At 36.2% G+C, this 19,148-nt stretch overlaps 5 protein-coding genes across 5 annotated transcripts; 4 read left to right on the forward strand and 1 right to left on the reverse strand.

The window, feature by feature from the left end:
* The first annotated feature begins 1,284 nt into the window (after positions 1 to 1,284).
* LOC112451895 (ubiquitin-conjugating enzyme E2 J1-like) lies at positions 1,285 to 8,335 on the forward strand. The gene is given in 6 exon segments (XM_025011809.1): positions 1,285 to 5,381; positions 6,087 to 6,522; positions 6,878 to 7,083; positions 7,162 to 7,352; positions 7,432 to 7,549; positions 7,702 to 8,335. Coding segments are annotated over 6 exon segments (1,302 nt in total). The 5' UTR covers positions 1,285 to 5,276; the 3' UTR covers positions 7,948 to 8,335.
* A 411-nt stretch (positions 8,336 to 8,746) lies between these two features.
* Positions 8,747 to 11,676, reverse strand: LOC112451676. Its single transcript, XM_025011462.1, has 7 exons — positions 11,390 to 11,676; positions 10,984 to 11,035; positions 10,865 to 10,911; positions 10,744 to 10,777; positions 10,501 to 10,607; positions 10,307 to 10,419; positions 8,747 to 10,232 (listed from the first exon to the last, which is right to left on the reverse strand). The coding sequence occupies exons 1-7, from the start codon at positions 11,443 to 11,445 to the stop codon at positions 9,967 to 9,969; spliced, it is 675 nt and encodes a 224-aa protein (XP_024867230.1). The 5' UTR covers positions 11,446 to 11,676; the 3' UTR covers positions 8,747 to 9,966.
* Positions 11,677 to 14,310: 2,634 nt separating this feature from the next.
* On the forward strand, positions 14,311 to 15,076 carry LOC112468678. The gene is made up of 2 exons (XM_025037961.1): positions 14,311 to 14,342; positions 14,796 to 15,076. Exons 1-2 carry the CDS (start codon positions 14,312 to 14,314, stop codon positions 15,074 to 15,076), a joined length of 312 nt encoding a protein of 103 aa, XP_024893729.1. The 5' UTR covers position 14,311.
* Positions 15,077 to 15,625: 549 nt separating this feature from the next.
* Positions 15,626 to 16,231, forward strand: LOC112468718. The gene has a single exon (XM_025038026.1). The coding sequence runs from the start codon at positions 15,651 to 15,653 to the stop codon at positions 16,149 to 16,151; it is 501 nt and encodes a 166-aa protein (XP_024893794.1). The 5' UTR covers positions 15,626 to 15,650; the 3' UTR covers positions 16,152 to 16,231.
* A 656-nt stretch (positions 16,232 to 16,887) lies between these two features.
* Positions 16,888 to 17,750, forward strand: LOC112451934 (odorant receptor Or2-like). The gene is made up of 3 exons (XM_025011862.1): positions 16,888 to 16,964; positions 17,239 to 17,394; positions 17,516 to 17,750. Exons 1-3 carry the CDS (start codon positions 16,923 to 16,925, stop codon positions 17,564 to 17,566), a joined length of 249 nt encoding a protein of 82 aa, XP_024867630.1. The 5' UTR covers positions 16,888 to 16,922; the 3' UTR covers positions 17,567 to 17,750.
* Positions 17,751 to 19,148: the final 1,398 nt, after the last annotated feature.

A 19,148-nucleotide genomic window follows, 5' to 3' on the forward strand; every position in this document is an offset into this window, starting at 1 on the left:
CAAATCGATCGAATAAATTCCCGGATGAAAGAGGCTGCCCACAATTCCGGGATATCCTGTATACACACGTGTATACATATATACATTACAGTGTTGGTTATCTGATATTACCGCATCATTATGATTACGACGCGATTATTATTCATTTTAATTATGATCTGATTATTGTCATTGTCACTGCTCTCGCCGTTGCAATCATCGCTACACCGTTATCACTTGTATCTATCGCTGTCGCGAAACACGAGGCGCATATACGCGTTCGGCGCTACAGTGATTTTCAAAATGAGAGACGACACGCGGGTCAAATTAATAAATGCGCATACGCTATATATATATACATATTACAATTGCGAACGTCACTTGCGATACGACGAGGGTGACACGATAATGATGATTCAAGAATCGCGATCCAAGTCGCTCCCGTCTATCCTTTTGGTTGTAGAAGCGAACCGTTGTTCTACGAAATGCGAGGAGGGTAACTAAACGTGTGTGAACGCGAAGAACGAATTAAAGGACTTCCCTTTCGCATATATACACGAACTTTTCACGGACCATCCACCTTTCGGATAACAGTCTTGACTTGTGCCTTGTTTAGACGTTTCCAATCATTTTCCAATCGACTCCGCGCTTCGACTCGCACATCCTACACTCGAATAATAAAACTCTCACCTCCGACGTTGTTCCTTTACGAAGAGAAATACTTGAGAGATCCAATGCGATCGCGCGCGCGTCTCCGCCCCCGTCGTCCTTTCTTTCGAAGAAACGGTCTTCCTCGGTGACTTCTTGCGTATGAAGAAATTGATTCCTCGGCGCTTTCTCGGTGACGTAGCGTGAACTCGTAGAGTAATTGCGATCAAATTTAATTAATTTTTCTCCTGAGAGCCACGGCGTTATCTCGGTTCGACGATCTTGTCCTGCGTAGAACGACCTGGCAGCATGCGATCACCCCATCAACGCACGCGGACATCCCGTTCATTCGTTTGAGAATATAGTGCCGACATCAAATATGCGTTTTACATCGTAGATATAATACACGCAACAGTATCGCCGTATGTGGAACGCGAGTTTTTGGGTCACTCTTTATAACATGTATGCATCAAACAAAGTGAGAGAAATCATGTATACACGCTAATACATACGACACACGTACGTGCTACGTATATGCAGAGTGCCTTGCGACAAACCATATTTATAAGCTTGTTATGTAATTTAAAATCAATTCTCTGTTAAAAATAATTTCTTATTTGTTTAATTTTGAACGGATATTTTCTCTTTTAAAAATAACTTGTTATTATTTATTTAATTATAAACGGATACTTTGTAAAGTTTTAATTCTCTCAAAGAGTCTTCGCGATATTTTTAAAGGCACAAAGTAAAAGACGACATTTAAATTAAAAGAAAAATCGACTTTAAGCTCCTCAAAGAGTCTGTTGATGAAATAATTTGTCGTGTAAATTGCGCAACGCTCTGTATATACAAACACACGCATAATTAGATATTATATATATATACCCAAAGCTTGTATTTCCTGCGTTCGTTCGTGTAAAGCCTCATTTCGTCACACACACACAACACACACACATATTTATGATAAGTAAACCGTTTAAGCGGCGTCTCATTATCGTAACAGAATCGTTTAACTTCGAAAGCGTCTTTCAGGGGAGAAGCTCGCGCTTTTGTGCAGCTGAGCGTGATCTGCTGTAATAGTCCTTCGTTTCCTTCTTCTTCTCTTTGTTTTCTTTTGCAAGCGACTGAACTAAAGTGCTGTGTGTGATTCCTCGTGGCTACGTTGCGTTCTATACGCGAACTCGATGTGGCGCGTACCTTCATTACGTATCCCTTGGCTCTTACGTTTAGCGTGGAATTAGACATAATTTCGTTTGGCGAGTAAAAATCTTATCAGATTCCGAGCGCGACGATTCTCGTTTTATCACGGATCTCGCGCAAATCTGAAAACAAAGACTCGCGATAATTTCCCCGATTGTAAATGTAATTCAAAACGATTCGCCGGGAAATTTGCATTTCTTTCCTTTATCACCCGAATACATCGCGTCTTCGCGATCCTTATCGCCGAGATTGAATTTTACCGAGCTTCTGTAAACGGATTTTCCAATCTTATCGTTCTCATTTTCCTCCTCTCGTCGGCGAGAATCGTCGAGGAGAGAACGGAAACGAGAAGAGAATAGAATTTTCGAAAATTACCCTCTCGAGTCGCATCGAACGCAACTTAATCGAGTTTCACCGAGAGACAATTTTATGTACCTGTTACGACTGATTATTATCGTGTTGTACATCGCTAAGGAACAGTGAGAGAGAGAATACGTGTACATGTATGTACATACACATGCCCGCGCGCGCGCGTATGTATATATATCTATATAGTATATTACCGTAATGTTATACGGATTGTTTTGTAAACTATCGTTATACATCATTGGCTGCTTGTTACCGACGGCTTTTGCGATCGGCTGATAAACACATCGCTGAACCATATGTACATATCGAGTTCTAAGAAGGGCACGCGGGGAGCGTGCGTACGGGAGAAGGGTCAGTTGCACCACGAGTTAGCACATTTTTTAATAGAGATACTCGGATTAGAGATCCACACTGGAGAGACTCCTCGCTTCCTTTTCACCGCGATAAGAAGATACATGTAAAAGAGCGAAATTCGATCGCGCGAATTGTTTTTGTCAACGATACCTCGACCCTTGCTCGGTCAAACTTCGGATAAGTCAACCCTGGTGAAAAAATGTCTCAGAATTTCTATAAAAAATTTCCTCAAAATGTGCTCGGAATTTTTCAGATTTTTTTATACGAATTGGAACGTTTTCCAGAAACACTCAAACAAAGTACTAATGAAATATTGCAGATTTTTCCCGTCAACACATTTTTGTGGAAATAAATATATCTGCGCAATCGATCAGAAATATTTTAGTACCCATATGAAATACATACGGGTACTGGAATATTCTGAAAGTCTTTCATCCAATAATCTTTCTGAAAGTATCTATATATATTTTTGTTTAGAGTTATTCACAGGTTTATATTCTCAAAAAATTTCTGAGAAAATATGAGAATTTTTTTTCACCAGGGAAATGCAGGAGAGATTGGAGAGATTTAATTAATTGCGATTAACGCTAACTGACATTGGTACAACGGGCCTACATCGTACGAACGCATCGTGGGCCGAATTATTTAAATTTAAGGCGTGCAACGTTCGCCTGCATATCACTCGCACGATTGTTTTTTTTTTTTTTGCAAATGATGCGCGGAAGATAGATACCTTGATGCTCCTTTAACGAACTAAAAATTATAATAAAAAAAACGAAAAAGCGTATCTCGAGAGAGATGTACGAAGGGACCCGATGTCTTGTAGGTACATTAACGTCGCCGTTAACGTATTCTATTGAGAAATTCCCTTGTCCTGTCATATAAACTCCAACATTTCGGTTATTCGATCGAGAAGCTCGAGTGTAGGATTATTTCTCACAAATATTAAATTATTCTCATCTCTTTCTCTTTCTCTCTCTTTCTCGCTTTCTCTCCATTCTTTTTCCAATTATTTCGCGCGGCAATATCTGCGAAGCACGGCGTGATCGCATTTCCCTATTTAATAACTGTACCTGTCTAAAGCGTGTCGTTTAATTAAATCTATTTTCTACGCTCTGTGCCAGCGTCGTGTTTGGCGTTTTACATGACAGATAAGGTCCCGGAAATCGCGTGTGAAAAAACGCGGCACGTTGCCGCCCCGGGATACGACCGGGCCGCAAGAAGGAGGAAAACACATTGGAGATTGCGCGACACTTTAACTCTTTTCCAAACAAAAAAAAAAGAAATATGTAGCCTTAGAACTCCGTTTCTCTCGTTCCTTTCACGCGAGCGTCGCCCGATGGATGTGACGTCGTATCTTCTTGAGGATGAAAAAAAAACCGTACAGAAAATATAATAAATGCATCGGAAATATGTGCGTATGTGTGTATGTGTGTGCCTCCCATCCAATTTTGCAGATCTAAAAGGAGCCGGGGATTCGTGTTTCGCCCATTTTTTGCGTAACGGAGAAGATCGCAAGAATTAAAGAGACTCATTAAAACTCGTTTTTAATGATCGCCGTAGAAAAAGTTGACGAATTATAAATTGATTGCACATTAAAACCTGTCGGCCTTCTTCAAGCGGAGGTACACTCCGGACGAAACGCTTCTCCGCTGAAGAAAGTTACGACCGTGAGAATAACGCTTCCCAATAAAAGTTGCCTTCCGACTCGTAATTTGCCGTATAATTATCTTTTCGTAATACACGCCGAGAAATGCTTGCGGTAAGTAACTACTAAGGACATTCAAAATATCCAAAATCCGAGAGCCTTCGAGTAATAAAACCAAAGCCTAACGCGTCGAAAATGCTATCACGACGCATTGATCTCCAGATTTTATTTTACGAAGCGAATCTTTCGCGAAGAAGTCTTAGAAATTCGGGAAATTTGGGAGAGAGGTGTACTTTTTCAGTTCGTTCGTCACGCGTTGTTTTAGATTGATTGCTATATCATAAAATGAAAGAAAAAGAGAGAGAGATAGGATCAAGGAGATGATCCTTGGAGCACATCCATCCGGGCGACGTCCGTCAGCAAGAGCCGCGATGAGAGCCGTAGTCTCGGACTTAAATAATTCTCGCGGCGTTCGAGAAATGGCATTCAACGACGATGGAAGAGAACTGTACATACACACGTGCGTTTATTATTACCTACTTACTACTACGAGACTTACTTCTAAGATCTTTTGGCTAAAATACTTTATAAAAGCGAGACTCTCTTGCGCATGGAGAACGATATATAAAAATGAAAAAGAGCGAGGTCACTGCATCGCATTGTTTAGCGCCATTGTGACTCTATCCCCTTCTTAAAAGAATAAGCATGTACACATATGTGCATGAACACGTACGCATATATGTATATACTTATTGTATTTGTTTATACATATATATATATACATGACACGCGCGTATATAAGACGCATCGGTACTATTATTATCATTATTATGGTTACACGGTTCTTATCATTATTGATATCGTCTTCACTATTATAATTATCATTGTCGTGTGAAGAGAGAATACGATGAGTAATTATTATATAAACAAAAAATAAATGAAAGGAAACTCTTACTTATACATATAATTATAAATACGTCATGACGATATATTCGTAAAAACGATTAATTATTACGGTAAACGTAACGACATTATTATTACTATTATAAATAACACCCTATTCCCCCATCTGTTGTGAATGTTTACGTTGTTTTATGATATTTAGAATATTCTAAAAATAAAGTCTATAATTTCCACGAACTCGTGTCGTTCAAAACACATTTCCCAAAATATTCCACAGGGAGTTGAATGTTAATTCAACGTTAATATTATTTGTCACTATAAAAAATAATTTTGTTACGGAAATATCTATATTATTTATTGTTCTGAGGCAAGTCGAGACGTGCGCGAGAATTAATTTTGGATCCTTATAGATAATGAGAAAATTTAATTCAGGAATAAAAAGTAACTTTTGAAGTTTCTTATCAACCACAATAATCGATCGTCTGAGAAAAAAGGCGTCTTCATTTCCTTTCTCTAACGAAGCTGAATGTTTAGATAAGTAGGTATATTGAATAGTTTGATAAGATGCAAACGATTCACTTGAAAGATAAATAAAGCTAATTACACAGCAGCACGATATCTTTTCCGCATATAAATTGAAGGCGTTATCTACGATATTATATAAGTCTTTAACATGTCTTTTAGACACGTATGTCTAAAAGATATCACGCGTGCTGTGTAGGCAAGATCAAACAGTCTCAATGACATGATTAATTCTTTAAAATCGACGAAAATTTTTAAAAGAAAAAAAAATCTCAAAACAGACCGGTTTTTACATCTCATTTTTAGTGCTCTCTTTTTTTTAATTAAAACAATTCGAAACGCATTCCTTCCTTTTCGCATTTAGGACGTCGACACCCAGGAAATGGAGAATCGTCGTGTCCGACGGGGCGCCGCGCGGCGCAAGGTCGCGCGCGCGACCGGGGCGACTCCGGTACTCCGGTAGTCCGGTGCCGCAGAGGCGATAAATAGAAGCGGCGCGAGCGCGGCGATTGTTCACCGCACCACACGTCACGTCACGTCACGTCACGTTGCTCACGCCTCGCCTCGCCTCGCCTCGCCATCGGTCTTCACATCGGGACTGTCAACTGTCAAGGAGTCCTCCGTCGACGGCGCCGAAAAACCGTCCTCCGGGGAGAATTGGCGTGCGTGCGTGCGCGTGGACCCAGGAATATGTGACGCGCGGGACCGGAACGCAACGCGCGTTATCGGTCAGTGCGTCGGTGGGATCAGTGGAGAGACGAGAGGCCCCGTCGTTCCGCGTCGCTCCTCCGTGACGCGTATTTCCCGTGCACGGCTGCTTCGACGTGCCCGCGCCCCCGACGAGGGAAGCTGCCGCCCGAAGATGTCATTCGAGGGGAAGTACAACGCGAAGAGCCCGGGTGAGTCGAGGTCGCGACACGTCGCCAATTGCGCCGGTCGAAAAACGTTTTGTTTTGACCCCCTCTGACATATTTGTGCCACGAGGCTGTTGTAACCGCGGTTACCCCGCGGCTGCCAGCTGGCCAGCTTACCGTATATTCGCTTCTTCACGGCGATCGTATTGACGCAACATTATCCTGGGGTGACGTGTGGGATGAGACACCTTATGTATATTACGTATACATAGCGTGTTGATATCTCAACGTTGCCTGTCCATTTGCCACCTCGTTATCAAAGTATATTTATAGTTATCATAGTATATTCATAAGTGTTGCAAAAAGACTGTTATCTCATTGAATGTATATGTAATCGTAGCGGTGAAGAGGTTAATGAGGGAGGCACAAGAGCTGCACGAGGCTACCGAAGAGTATTATGCGTCTCCTCTCGAGGACAACCTGTTCGAGTGGCATTTCACGGTGCAAGGGCCACCGTCCACGGACTTCGAGGGTGGCGTTTATCATGGGAGGATCTTGCTACCGCCGGAGTACCCTATGAAGCCACCAAATATCATCCTGTTGACAGTAAGTAGATGTCAGAGACGAGCTACGTATGTACAAATTGTGTTATATATACACATGTTTCTTCCTTCCTTTATTTAGCCAAATGGACGTTTTGAAATAAACAAGAAGATATGCCTGAGCATCTCCGGCCATCATCCTGAAACGTGGCAACCGTCGTGGAGTATTAGAACAGCGTTGCTGGCTCTGATAGCTTTCATGCCCACGCCTGGAAGCGGCACGATCGGCGCATTGGATTACAGCACGGAGGAACGGCAAAAGCTTGCTAAAAAGTACATATATGATACGCGATTAAACAGAATGTTGCAAAAAAAATGTCACGTACTCCTGTAATCGATTCTTACATTCCAGATCGCTGACCTGGCAGTGCGATACGTGTGGTAAAGTCGTGAGTTTGTTGTCCAAGAACTCGGTTAAGAAACCCATCACCGAGGAGGAGCAAACCATGCTGAAAACAATTGCTCTCAAAGTAAGCAGTTTTAAATATGCACAATGTATCTGTTATAAACATATACGGTTGAACATATATTTTTATGTAACATACAATTATCATGTTGTTACGAATATCGTAGACTGTTGCATTTTGCAAGAACTTAATATTTATAAAAAAAATATATATAGGCTGACGATTCACCTACGTCGGAAGTATCATTCACGAATAATATGGAAAATGTGTCCGAGAGCGAGGTGCGGCATCGTAACGTGGAACCGATTCCGACAGAAAATGCAGACCGTCAACAACCTGAGATTATTCTAAATCGCGTAGAGACAATGTCCTCTTCGAACGATTTATTTTGGAGTATTCTTATCGCTTCTTTAGTATCCGCAATTATTTTGTTGATTTTACGGCGATTATTTCTTGTTTAACTTATTTGTTTTTTGCGAAATACGGAAACATGGCATGAAAACAGTAAATTTTATACACGTTTTATGAATATCATTTTTAAGCTTACAAAGAAAATAATCGTGTTCATATTGTTGAATGAATACTGCGAACCATCTGATTTTTCATGAAAACGTGTATAATACATGACGAAAGTACATGCATTAGTATATATTAGTACATCCATATTGTTCTTACAAGCATTTGACTTATACCTCCCACATATAATTTCATTACTGAAATGAGAAGTTAAAATAAATGAATTTTCAATTCGATCATTAAATTACACGTACTAGTCGCTTGCTTTTGTTAACGATATAGTATTGAAAAATAAATTATTATTTATCCAACATTTATCATATATTTTATTTTAGCATATTAAATGATATTATATATATATAAATTGTAGAATTTAGTGTGTATTAGTTATAATTAATAAATTTTGTTTATTTTGATATTTATTATTTTCAAATATTTTTTGTGATTGCCCATATACATTTATACCAAAAATTCAAAAATATATCTGTAAATTCTCATAATTATTATATTACTTTTACCAGTAATTTTACATTATGTAATATACATATATAGCCTAACATGATACTATTTTGTAATAAATATAAGCTATACAAATATGTCTGTATAACTCTATAGCTTTCATACACTTTTCATATGTGTATAGCCACTGTAATAAAATTCAATGTGTAACATAATCCATTAGAGGAAGAGGATTTAGAGCAGGACTTTGTCTATATAAATTCATTTTTTGTATGTACATAGAAATATAATAAAGTAATTATTTATTAAAGCATATATAATATAAACATATTACTTTGTAACATTTATTACAGTCTGTGTAGCGTAATGTTCCGCAATTCCATATTCCATGCTTTTATGCATTCATTGAACTACATCTCTTTACGCTTTTAGTTGATATGACACATTTCTTTGAGTTACTTCTAACATTTAAATATCAAAAAAAGGTGCATTTCTTAAACCTATGAGGCATATTTCATGGATCATATATAACGACATAATAAAAATTGTATTAAAATGATATTAAATGAAATATAAGTAACACAGTCACATAAACTATAGCAAACTTCATAATTTTTTTTATTATTATCTATGTTAAGGCATTCTACATTCACCATTTACAGTAACAACTTCGTTCTTACATGCTCTTTATTACAATAAAATAATTCCTATCGGAAACTTTCTTCTTTTGTACATTTGCTATCTTTCTAAATTATGCGAACTGTTGATGTGTGACTTAAATTGCATATATCTCTCAGATTTTAGATCTAATATTCAATACCTTGAAAATCACATAAAAAATAATATGAGATGTAATAGAATCTCTTGTATACTCTTGTATATCTCTTGTATTTGCATCATTTAAACGATCTATTGTTTTAATATATAATACTACTTCATGTCAAAACAAATCCTTTGAGTGCACATATGTATTAAAAGTTTGAAATATAGAAGTAAAGTATGGCACATGATTTTATTTTGTAAAAAATATTAATTTATTGTCATACGGAAGCTGCGTGAGCTAAAAGCGAAACTAAAACTTAATTAATATTGCTAAAGTTTATGATTAAGTTTAATTTCCCATATAAGCAAGCAAATACCTTATTTAAAAATTGAGAGCAAGAAATATATCTTTTATTTGTCTATACAATTGTTGTACATATGCATATACTGCAAATAATTTTTCTCGATTCGATAGCTTGACATAATTCTTTTCTGTGCTACAGATTATACGATACTCTACACAGTGTAGATATCCGCGTCAGATCTCTGTATTCGGCATACCCTAAGTTGTACAATACACATTTTTGAAACGATATAAATATAGTTATATTGTTTCAAGAATAGTAATATCGAAATAATTGTAATCTCTTTGTAAGTATAGAGCATCTGTTTTAACTCCATCATGAATTTTTATAATACAAAAATACAAACAATATCCCGTTAAATTACAATTGAATCGTTTATCAGCTGGTATCGGCGCTAGTCCATTCACCCGTCTCTTTTAGCGCTCTATCGGTTAATCTCTCTATCTCAGTTAAAAGTTGTTCAGTCTCCATATCGACACATACCATATCCGGTTCCACTGGATCCCATTCTAAACTATTTGGACTCGAAACCCTGGACCAAGGAGATGCTGTCAGACTAGATGGTTGACTGTTATTAGCTGACGTCTGTGTTAGAGAATTGTCTGTATCTCCCCTTTCATCCTCCATGATTGGTATCGGCATCCCTGCGCAAGTACAATGTACAATATGTCTATGTATCGTGAGAGATTTATAAAAATAACGTAATGTGATAGATTACCTTCGTGTTCCCATTCAAGGTCCAGCGATGATCCCGGAGTGGATGAAACATAAGCCTGTTGTTTCATTAGCGTCCTCGCATCAAGAACTTGAAACGGCATATCCAAACCGGAACTGAAAATAATTACATGATCTTGTAGTCTTTAACACGCGCAACAATCCCAGAGATGTTACCGGAGCTAAGTAATAATGTACCTTGTGGAAACATCGTTTCTGGAACTCAATCTGGCATACTTATTGCCACCTCGTGACCACCTGCCATCCTCCAATAATTCCAGAGTCACCGGAACTCCATGTCTTTTCTATGATTCAAACACATATATAACTTCATAATGTAAATCAAGATGTTATTGTGAAAGAGAAGCAACAGCTCTGGTATATTCTAGTAACGTTCTTATCTTCTTATACACTAAATGAAGCATAAGATGCATCATTTACCTTGAATCTCTTTAAAGAGAGGAACGATAAGAGACTGTATCCAGTAAGCATGGCAGATAAACGCAACATTAATATCACAAATCTAAATTAGAATTAAGTAAGAAAGTTGTCTTTCAATCACCTTTTTGATCCATTAGCTTGGTCTTCGTGCCCTTGGACGTCCACGAACTAAACATAAGACAGCAGAGTTACTTCCGCTAGCAAAAGCACAGTTTATGAAACAAGCTTGGATATATATACCTCAACTTGTTCTTCTTCTTGGGGGGACATTCTGGTATGCCTTTGATAAAACCTGAACATACAAAAAAACAGTGAAACAGCGAAACACAATGCGCTCCTTTACAAGATCTATCATACACTAGGAAGACTCTCCGTTGGAAGTGAAAGAAATTCTTATCAGAACATAGGATTCAATACATCTTTCATGATTTCACTCATTCGTAGCGTGTAACTTTAATCACATATTAGTATTTAGTATAACTAAAGATCCATGACTCATGCGACTAAAATATTGACTAAAATCACAGATACGATCCCTTTATTTAACCGAGCTTGGAAAGATTGTTTCTCAGTGTTCAACGATTATCCGTCGGATACCCTAGCCAGCCGAGGTGTGATTTCAATTAGACCCTGGTCCAATTCTAACCTGTACGGCACGGAATCTGTGACTTTCGTTAAACAGCGGCCGAGACAGGCCCCCATGACCTGCCAGCCCACGGCGCCGCGCCGTCATCTAATTGATATGGATGTGTTCGGATGCCAGCGTTTAACTCCACGTGACACGTGAGGACGGGAACGACGGCGTCCTTCCACCAGGTGCTGCCCGGAGTGCCCGGTGCCGACGGTACCCCGATCGGTCACGATCGCTCATCGCTTCCGCGACATCGATGTAAGAAAAAAGCGTTTGGAGTAGTTTGGTACAGCTGTTATCTGCGCGCGGGATTGGAAACCAATGTAGGGGGGAAACACGAAGCGCGCTGTGAATATGTTAATACATGTGTCGAATATTGTTGTACATATGTGTTGGAAAAGGCGCGAAAATTTAATATTCCAACTCTTGGAAAAACGCGCGAGAGATTTCTTTTTCTTTTTCGCAATACTGAGATTAGTTCTCTCGCTTAGCTCGCTTCGTATTGCGAGAGTAACTGTCAGCGCGAAAATCGTGTTTTATATGACAACTGATGTCAAACAGATTATTACGGAAAAATCTTGTCGAGATAAAGTATATATATCGTCGGAAAATGCTAAATGTGTTTTTATAAAAGAGGAATCTTTCAATTTTAATTGTACAATCACGTATACCGTGATTTTTTATTCATTTACGTGTGACATGAAGAAAGAGCTCTTTTAGTTAAAGAAAAATTTACAACTCGCAATTTTATATATGTATTTTATAGTTACGCGTTTGTTTGTATTAATCATTTTAGCTTTCATTATATACATAATGTGTGTATTAATACGTACACATATGTGTACGATATTAGAGAATAAATGGCGTACGCGTAGCGCATCAGTTATAAAATAATATATAACTTGCGTTCTTTCTTGCGCCCTTAAAATGTAAGAGTAGGAAAGAAAAAAGGAATAATAAGGCAGTTCTCGGAAAATTGAAAGCCTTAGATTTTGTATTTTTCTATCACTTCCTATACTTATAACTTCCTTATATTATCTTTTTCATACTTTGACTTTGAATTGAAGATTTCTTAAAATTCTTGACATTGCAATCTTCAGAATTTTTATTAGTGCAACTTCTTTGTTAATTATGTTCTGATACTTTGACGCTCTAAATGAAGTAAACATAGGAAATTTTTTAATAATGAAATAATTCCAAGTGTTTTATTGTCATAAAAGGAGTATTTATTGAAAAATATTGCAATTATTGCAATAGAACAAGTTATAATTATAAATATAAAATACAATACTTTATATACAATATACTGCATTAAATACAGAATCAATAAAAAGACTGATAATAAAAGTTTTGGAAGTTTTATCAATGTCCAAATTTGTCTTCGTATGGTCTTTGTGTCATTGTCAGAGACAATTTTGCATTTATAAAATGCAGATCATGTTTTGCACACATACGTATACGCAAGTCTACATAAAATAAATTTATACCATTTATATTTATTATGCTTAAAAAATGAACATCATAATTTATTTAAAAATTGTTAATAATGCAAATAAAGTATCTCCAAAACTTTTATTAAAATGCACTGATTAACAATCAGTACATTCATGGATGTCATTTCAGCACAAAGACAGAACTAAATTAAATAAATATCATATCATTCCTGTCATATATTCACATATTTTAGACACTTTATATATTGTTTAAATTGAATTTTTCTTTCAATCTTTATTCAAGTAAATTTTAATAGATATGATTAAATTAATTTTAAGTAGCCAGTAACTCGAAGAATAATCTTACACATATATTTAATATATCACACGGATGTCTTCCTCATAATTAAAATATACACTTAGTAAATTTTAATATAACTAATTTACTAAAATTTACAAAATGCGTATTCACATCGAAATACAAAAAAGACATACGAAATTACTTAAGTATGTTGATTTTATTTCACTGTGATGCATTAACTGCCATGTTTCACTGAGAAAGGAGGTTCATAAACTAAAATACCTGTCTCATTTAATTCTCGCAATACCTCCGTATTTCGTCTCGCGATTCGTTGTCTTTTTCATGTTGCTATAACAATGCATCATTATCAATGCACCGCCCGTGAAACTTTGCACCGACGCGACGTTGATGTACACTTTTTGCGTAACATTTTATACATTATCTCTCATAATATATTAATTCAATTTTTAAATTGTACAATAGCCCCAACGTGTTTAATAATTTATATCTTGATACAATACAATCGCGTTATTTTAAACAATATTGCTAATAAATAAACGTCACCTCTTGCACACGTACATATTAACAATTTGTAGTTCGATGTAAATATACACAATTGTTTCTTGTTTATCATTGCACTACGTTAGCCAACACTTTTCCTTAGTCATCGTAGTTTATTAACTCCCGTGACGATTAGTTTACTTCGTGTTGTATTTCGGCCCTTTCACGTTGCTACAAACATACATTGCCCAACGCTCGTGAAGCTACGCGGCGACGTAATAATTTTCTTCTTTTTCTTAGTTCGTTCAATGAAAAATGCCAGTTGAGTTTTATAAAAAATGCAAATTATTGAAAAAGAGCAGGTTTTCAAAGCGAAGAAAGAAACGAACGGATAAATTAATAATGAGCGCTCTAAGAGAATTGGAGGGCGTTGCACCCATTTAGATATTCATAGACTATTTAGCGATGCCATAGCGGGGCCATCTAAATTCGTTTCTTCGAACGAGAATTGCACACCTGTGCAAAAAAAGATGCGGCAGACATTAATATCTGAAATATTTACGAGCGCTCGCAAAACTTTGCAGTTTTGCACCTCAGCACGTGTGTTTCAGAATTTTTTCCGTGAGCATGCGTAATTGCTCCCTGAGAAGCAGGGGAATGTTAAATTAAAAAAAAAATGCCAGTCTTCGTTTAGACTTCGACATGGACAGTTCTAAGGAATTGGCATACGCAGGTGTCTATATTTTTCTATCGTTATCGCTAAGTTTTGTGTCAATAAACGTATAAAATAGACAAAACTGTTTGTGAGACTCGACACTGACTGTAAATCTACATATATTGTTATTAGAGTACAAGATTTCACGTGTGAATTCTTGTTACTTCATCGGTGATTCAAGATGTGCTGTTTTCTTGACAATGTCAATTAATAGAATGTGGTCAGCAGATTTTAAAGATTAAAATTTTTACATAAATGTACTTCGCTAAACATCTCGAAAAATTTACCGTGAAACTTCATCAATTTTCACGCCCTATTTCATCGTTATTTAGCTAATTAATTTTTCTGAAAAATAATATAATTACAAATATGATTTTATTTTTAATTTACTTGAACTGCGCGAAGTTATTAAAATTTATTGACCGTTTTCTATCTGTCGATTTAATCAGTAACAACATGGTAATTACACAGACCTAGAATGGGCCATCGGAATAAATCGCTTTACTCTGGAAATGATTGGTTTATGGCCTGACGAGAAGTTAAGCAATCGACAGAAATTCTTGGCGAACCTCCGGGCTTTCGTTATTTTCACTACGTTGATTACTGTGTCAATCATACCCTCGATATTTTCGCTGGTGAGGGTCTGGAACGATATGATAGCGATAATAGACAACTTGCAAATCACATTACCTTTCTCAGCTACCGCCGTGAAAATCATCATTATGTGGCTTCGAAAAGAAGGTGAAGATTGATATTTATTGTGACAGAATAGCTAAGTCCTATTTAAGCTCGTTTCCTTGAGGAAATTTAAAGTATAATATCTTTCTTGCTTCTACTTTTTTCTTTTAGACATCGATTGCATTTAGTTTGTCCAATTTTTCACAGTAATCTTATTGAAAATATATAACGGATATTGAATCGTACAGATAAAAAATTCTCGATATTCTTCGCTATTTCTATTATGTCGCTGTCGCGAATATTTAAATCAGTATTAACATCCTTATAGACCTTATATTTCCAATTCATACAGTAAGAATCTAATTTGCTAACTATAAAAGTTAAACGGAAAATTTCCCGAGCAAACTATAAAAGACGTTTGTTTAAATTAAAAAAAAAAATATTTTATACAATAAAAATAACAATAGTTAATATTTTGAGGAAGACTTACTTAGTCTTCCTCTTAGAACTCATATGGTCAATACACCAGTACCCAATAAAATTACATTTAAAAAATGTAAAATTAAACAGTAATCTCATAAAGAAGTTATAATAATTTGCAAAGCTTTGCATTCTGGCTTCTGTTAAGATCTCACATCGATCGTAAGCATGGTCGTGGCAGATTGGATCAAAACGAAGACGGAGGAGGAGCGCGATACCATGATAAAGCAGGCAAGGGTTGCGAAAAGAATCGTCGTGTTTGGATGCATTATAATGGTCTTTTCGATAATCATTATTGCCATCCCACCGTGCTTCGGTCACTCCATGAGATACTTGACGAACATCACGGATGTTCCGGGGAAACCGTTGTTGCTGCAAACCTATTATTTTCGAGATGTGACGCAGAGCCCGTACTTCGAAATCGCGTTCGTCGCTCAGGCCGCGGCTGTTATAATGGCGGCGTTCTCTTACACGGGCATCGACAATTTTCTGGGCCTGATTGTCTTTCATATATGCGCCCAGATGGAAATTCTTAAGATGCGATTGCTCAATCTAGATGAATATAAAAACTTCAACTTCGGACTGTCGATTAATGTCCAGAATCACATGCGTCTTATCAGGTTGCAGATTTTGCGTTCCCTTATTTTAAATTGCCACCGGCTTAGATAGTTTGATTAATCTTACTCGGCGCTCCGTTCATTTCTTAATTGTGACAAAACAAGAATCTAGCGCTAACGAGTTCGCGATTTTATCAGCTGAATTGTATTTTCTGCACGTTGTAGAAGAGAAAATAATTTTCCCGATATAAACATCCTATCAAAAGTGCATACGACTATGAAAGAAAATTTACAATAAAGCTAATACTTTAATGGAGATATATTGCACGATAATATACGTTCTGACCTGGTCAAATGCAAAGTCTATTACGAAATTTATTGTATCATCAAAATCGAGTTTATATTTTATGAAACGTTGTGCCCTCCATAGGTCCATCGATATCATCGAAAATACATTCAACTTGATGCTCCTGGCGTTGTTAATATATTTCAGCATACTATTTTGTCTCCAAGGCTTTCTGATAATTAGTGTAAGTCATAAAAAAAGAACTTATTATTTTGATAAGTAAAAGGGAGTCAGGCCAGAATATTTATTATCGTACAAATACGTAAGTCTATTATAAAGACTCGATATTCTCTTTCAGTACTTTTTCACATAAGTATATATACACATGTTTTAATTTGGACAATGGTAATTCCATTAATTTGTGTATTTTACAAAGATATCGTTGTCCATTTTTACAATGGTATAGCTAATACAAGATAAAAGAAAAAAAATATATAAATTATGCAAACGTATGCATAGATAATTGATGACGGTGGCAACGTCTCCTTCCCGCGTATATGTTGGCTCGTCGCGGTGCTCATTAATACGTTCGTTCATATGTGCCTTTACTGCGTGGTCGGTGAAATTCTCATTGCAAAAGTGAGTATTATTTTCTTTCGCCATATTTTTTTTATTCTATCTTGTTGCGTCAATAATTGTTGGTACGATCGGTTGTGAATGCAGTACAGTAAAATATGTGAGATTCTTATCGATCTTCAATATATGCTTCGCATATATCAATTTCCACAATTCTTTCTTGAAGCGCAACATTAGCATTCTAGTCTGCAATCTTTTAGCACACTAATTAATACACCTATTTTATTTTTGTTATAAAAGATTGTGATATGAATTTAATTAATCATATATAATACAGTGTGAAGATATACATCATGCGGTGTACGACTACGCGTGGTATTTGCTGAAACCGAATGATGCCAGAAATCTGATGTTGATAATGATTCGTGCTGACAGACCTCTTTACATCACCGCGGGAAAAATATTTCCAATGACGCTATCCATGTTTTGTAGCGTAAGATAACCTACTATTATTCGTATAATTGTCCACATCACATAGTAGAATATTAGAACAATATATTTAAATTATAAATGCTCATTTTCAGTCGCTTAATCTTTTATATTTTTGCTTTCAGCTGATCAAAACGTCAGCCGGATATATATCGGTATTGCTCGCCAATCGATGATTTTCAGACATTGGACAAATTGACCAGGACAATTTTCAATGGAATCTGATTTTTCGCAATGCAATAAAAAATACTATGTATTTTATATTGAATAATGTTTAATCGATGCGCCAAACGAATTCGTTTTTCCATGTGAACAAAGTGAAATCGTTAATTTGGAGAGAAACTCATATGTATATTACAAACTCCAATAAATAATATTGCATTAACAATGCCGTAATTTTTATCAGTAATGCTTTATGTATACTATTTAGTTATACTATTTTATCGTTCAAGGGTATAAATCTAATTAATTCGGAATTTTGGAAGATGATATAAAAATATTCGTTTAAAATACATAAAACTAGTAACGTTATGTCTATATTATCTCTCATAATATATTAATTAATTCAGTTTTTAAATTGTACAATAGCCCTGACGCGTTTAATAATTTATATCTTGATACAATACAATCGCGTTATTTTAAACAATATTGCTAGTAAATAAACGTCACCTCTTGCACACGTACATATTAACAATTTGTAGTTCGATGTAAATATACACAATTGTTTCTTGTTTATCATACAGCGTTAGCCAACACTTTCCTTTTTAAGGTACATTTATCTTATTTTATTAACTCCCGTGACAATTATTTTACTTCGTGTTGTTGTATTTCGGCCCTTTCATGTTGCTACAAACATACATCGCCCAATTTATCGCTCGTGAAGCTACGGGGCGTCATAATAATTTTCTTTTTTTTTTTTTAAGTTTGTTTTCAATGAAAAATGCCAGTTGAGTTTTAGAAAATGCAAATTGTTGAAAAAGGGCAGGGTTTCAAAGTGAGGAAAGAAACGAGCGGATAAATTAATAATGAGCGCCTCAAAAAAATTAGAGAGCGTTGCACCCATTTAGATATTCATAAACTATATATTTAGCGATGTCGTAGGAGGGCCATCCGAATTCGTTTCTTCGAACGAGAAATTGCACCCCCGTGCAAAAAAAGATACGGTAGACATTAATATCTGAAATATTTACGAGCGCCCGTACTTTGCAGTTTTGCACCTCAGCACGTGTGTTTGAGAACTTTTTCCGTGAGCATGCGTAATTGCCGTGCTCCCTGAGAAGCAAGGGAGAATGTTGAATTCATAAAAAAATGCCAGTCTTCGTTTAGACTTGGACATGAACAGTTCTAAGGAATTGGCATACACAGGTGTCTATATTTTTCTATCGTTATCGTTAAGTTCTATGTCAATAAACGTATAAAATAGACAAAACCGTTTGTGAGACTCGACACTGACTGTATATTTACATATATTGTTATTAGGGTACAAGGTTTCACGTGTGATCTGTTGCTACTTGTCGGTGATTCAAGATGTGGTGTTTTCTTAACAATATCAATTAATAGAATGGTCAGCAGATTTTAGATATTAAAATTTTTACATAAATGTACTTCGCTGTCCATCTCGAAAAGTTTATCGTGAAACTTCGCCAATCGAGCCCTATCTTATCGTTATTTAGCTAATTAATTATTCTGAAAAATAATATCATTACAAATATGACTTTATTTTTAATTTAATTAAACTGCGCGAAGTTATATTAAAAT

The sequence above is a fragment of the Temnothorax curvispinosus genome, unplaced genomic scaffold, assembly GCF_003070985.1.
Source record: "Temnothorax curvispinosus isolate PA1 unplaced genomic scaffold, ASM307098v1 QBEX01000258.1, whole genome shotgun sequence".
NCBI classification, from domain to species: domain Eukaryota; kingdom Metazoa; phylum Arthropoda; class Insecta; order Hymenoptera; family Formicidae; genus Temnothorax; species Temnothorax curvispinosus.

What these genes read in the sequence shown, in the direction of transcription:
- LOC112451676 (XM_025011462.1), bottom strand. Translation starts at nt 11,445, where the DNA reads ATGGGGGCCTGTCTCGGCCGCTGTTTAACGAAAGTCACAGATTCCGTG. An exon ending in AAGAAGAAGAACAAGTTGAG is followed by an intron (nt 10,912 to 10,983) that starts GTATATATATCC and finishes TCTTATGTTTAG; the next exon opens with TTCGTGGACGTCCAAGGGCA. An exon ending in CCTTGAATGGGAACACGAAG is followed by an intron (nt 10,233 to 10,306) that starts GTAATCTATCAC and finishes GTACTTGCGCAG; the next exon opens with GGATGCCGATACCAATCATG.
- LOC112468678 (XM_025037961.1), top strand. Translation starts at nt 14,312, where the DNA reads ATGGACAGTTCTAAGGAATTGGCATACGCAG. An exon ending in TAAGGAATTGGCATACGCAG is followed by an intron (nt 14,343 to 14,795) that starts GTGTCTATATTT and finishes GTAATTACACAG; the next exon opens with ACCTAGAATGGGCCATCGGA.
- LOC112468718 (XM_025038026.1), top strand. Translation starts at nt 15,651, where the DNA reads ATGGTCGTGGCAGATTGGATCAAAACGAAGACGGAGGAGGAGCGCGAT.
- LOC112451934 (XM_025011862.1), top strand. Translation starts at nt 16,923, where the DNA reads ATGTGCCTTTACTGCGTGGTCGGTGAAATTCTCATTGCAAAA. An exon ending in GTGAAATTCTCATTGCAAAA is followed by an intron (nt 16,965 to 17,238) that starts GTGAGTATTATT and finishes TATATAATACAG; the next exon opens with TGTGAAGATATACATCATGC. An exon ending in CGCTATCCATGTTTTGTAGC is followed by an intron (nt 17,395 to 17,515) that starts GTAAGATAACCT and finishes TTTTGCTTTCAG; the next exon opens with CTGATCAAAACGTCAGCCGG.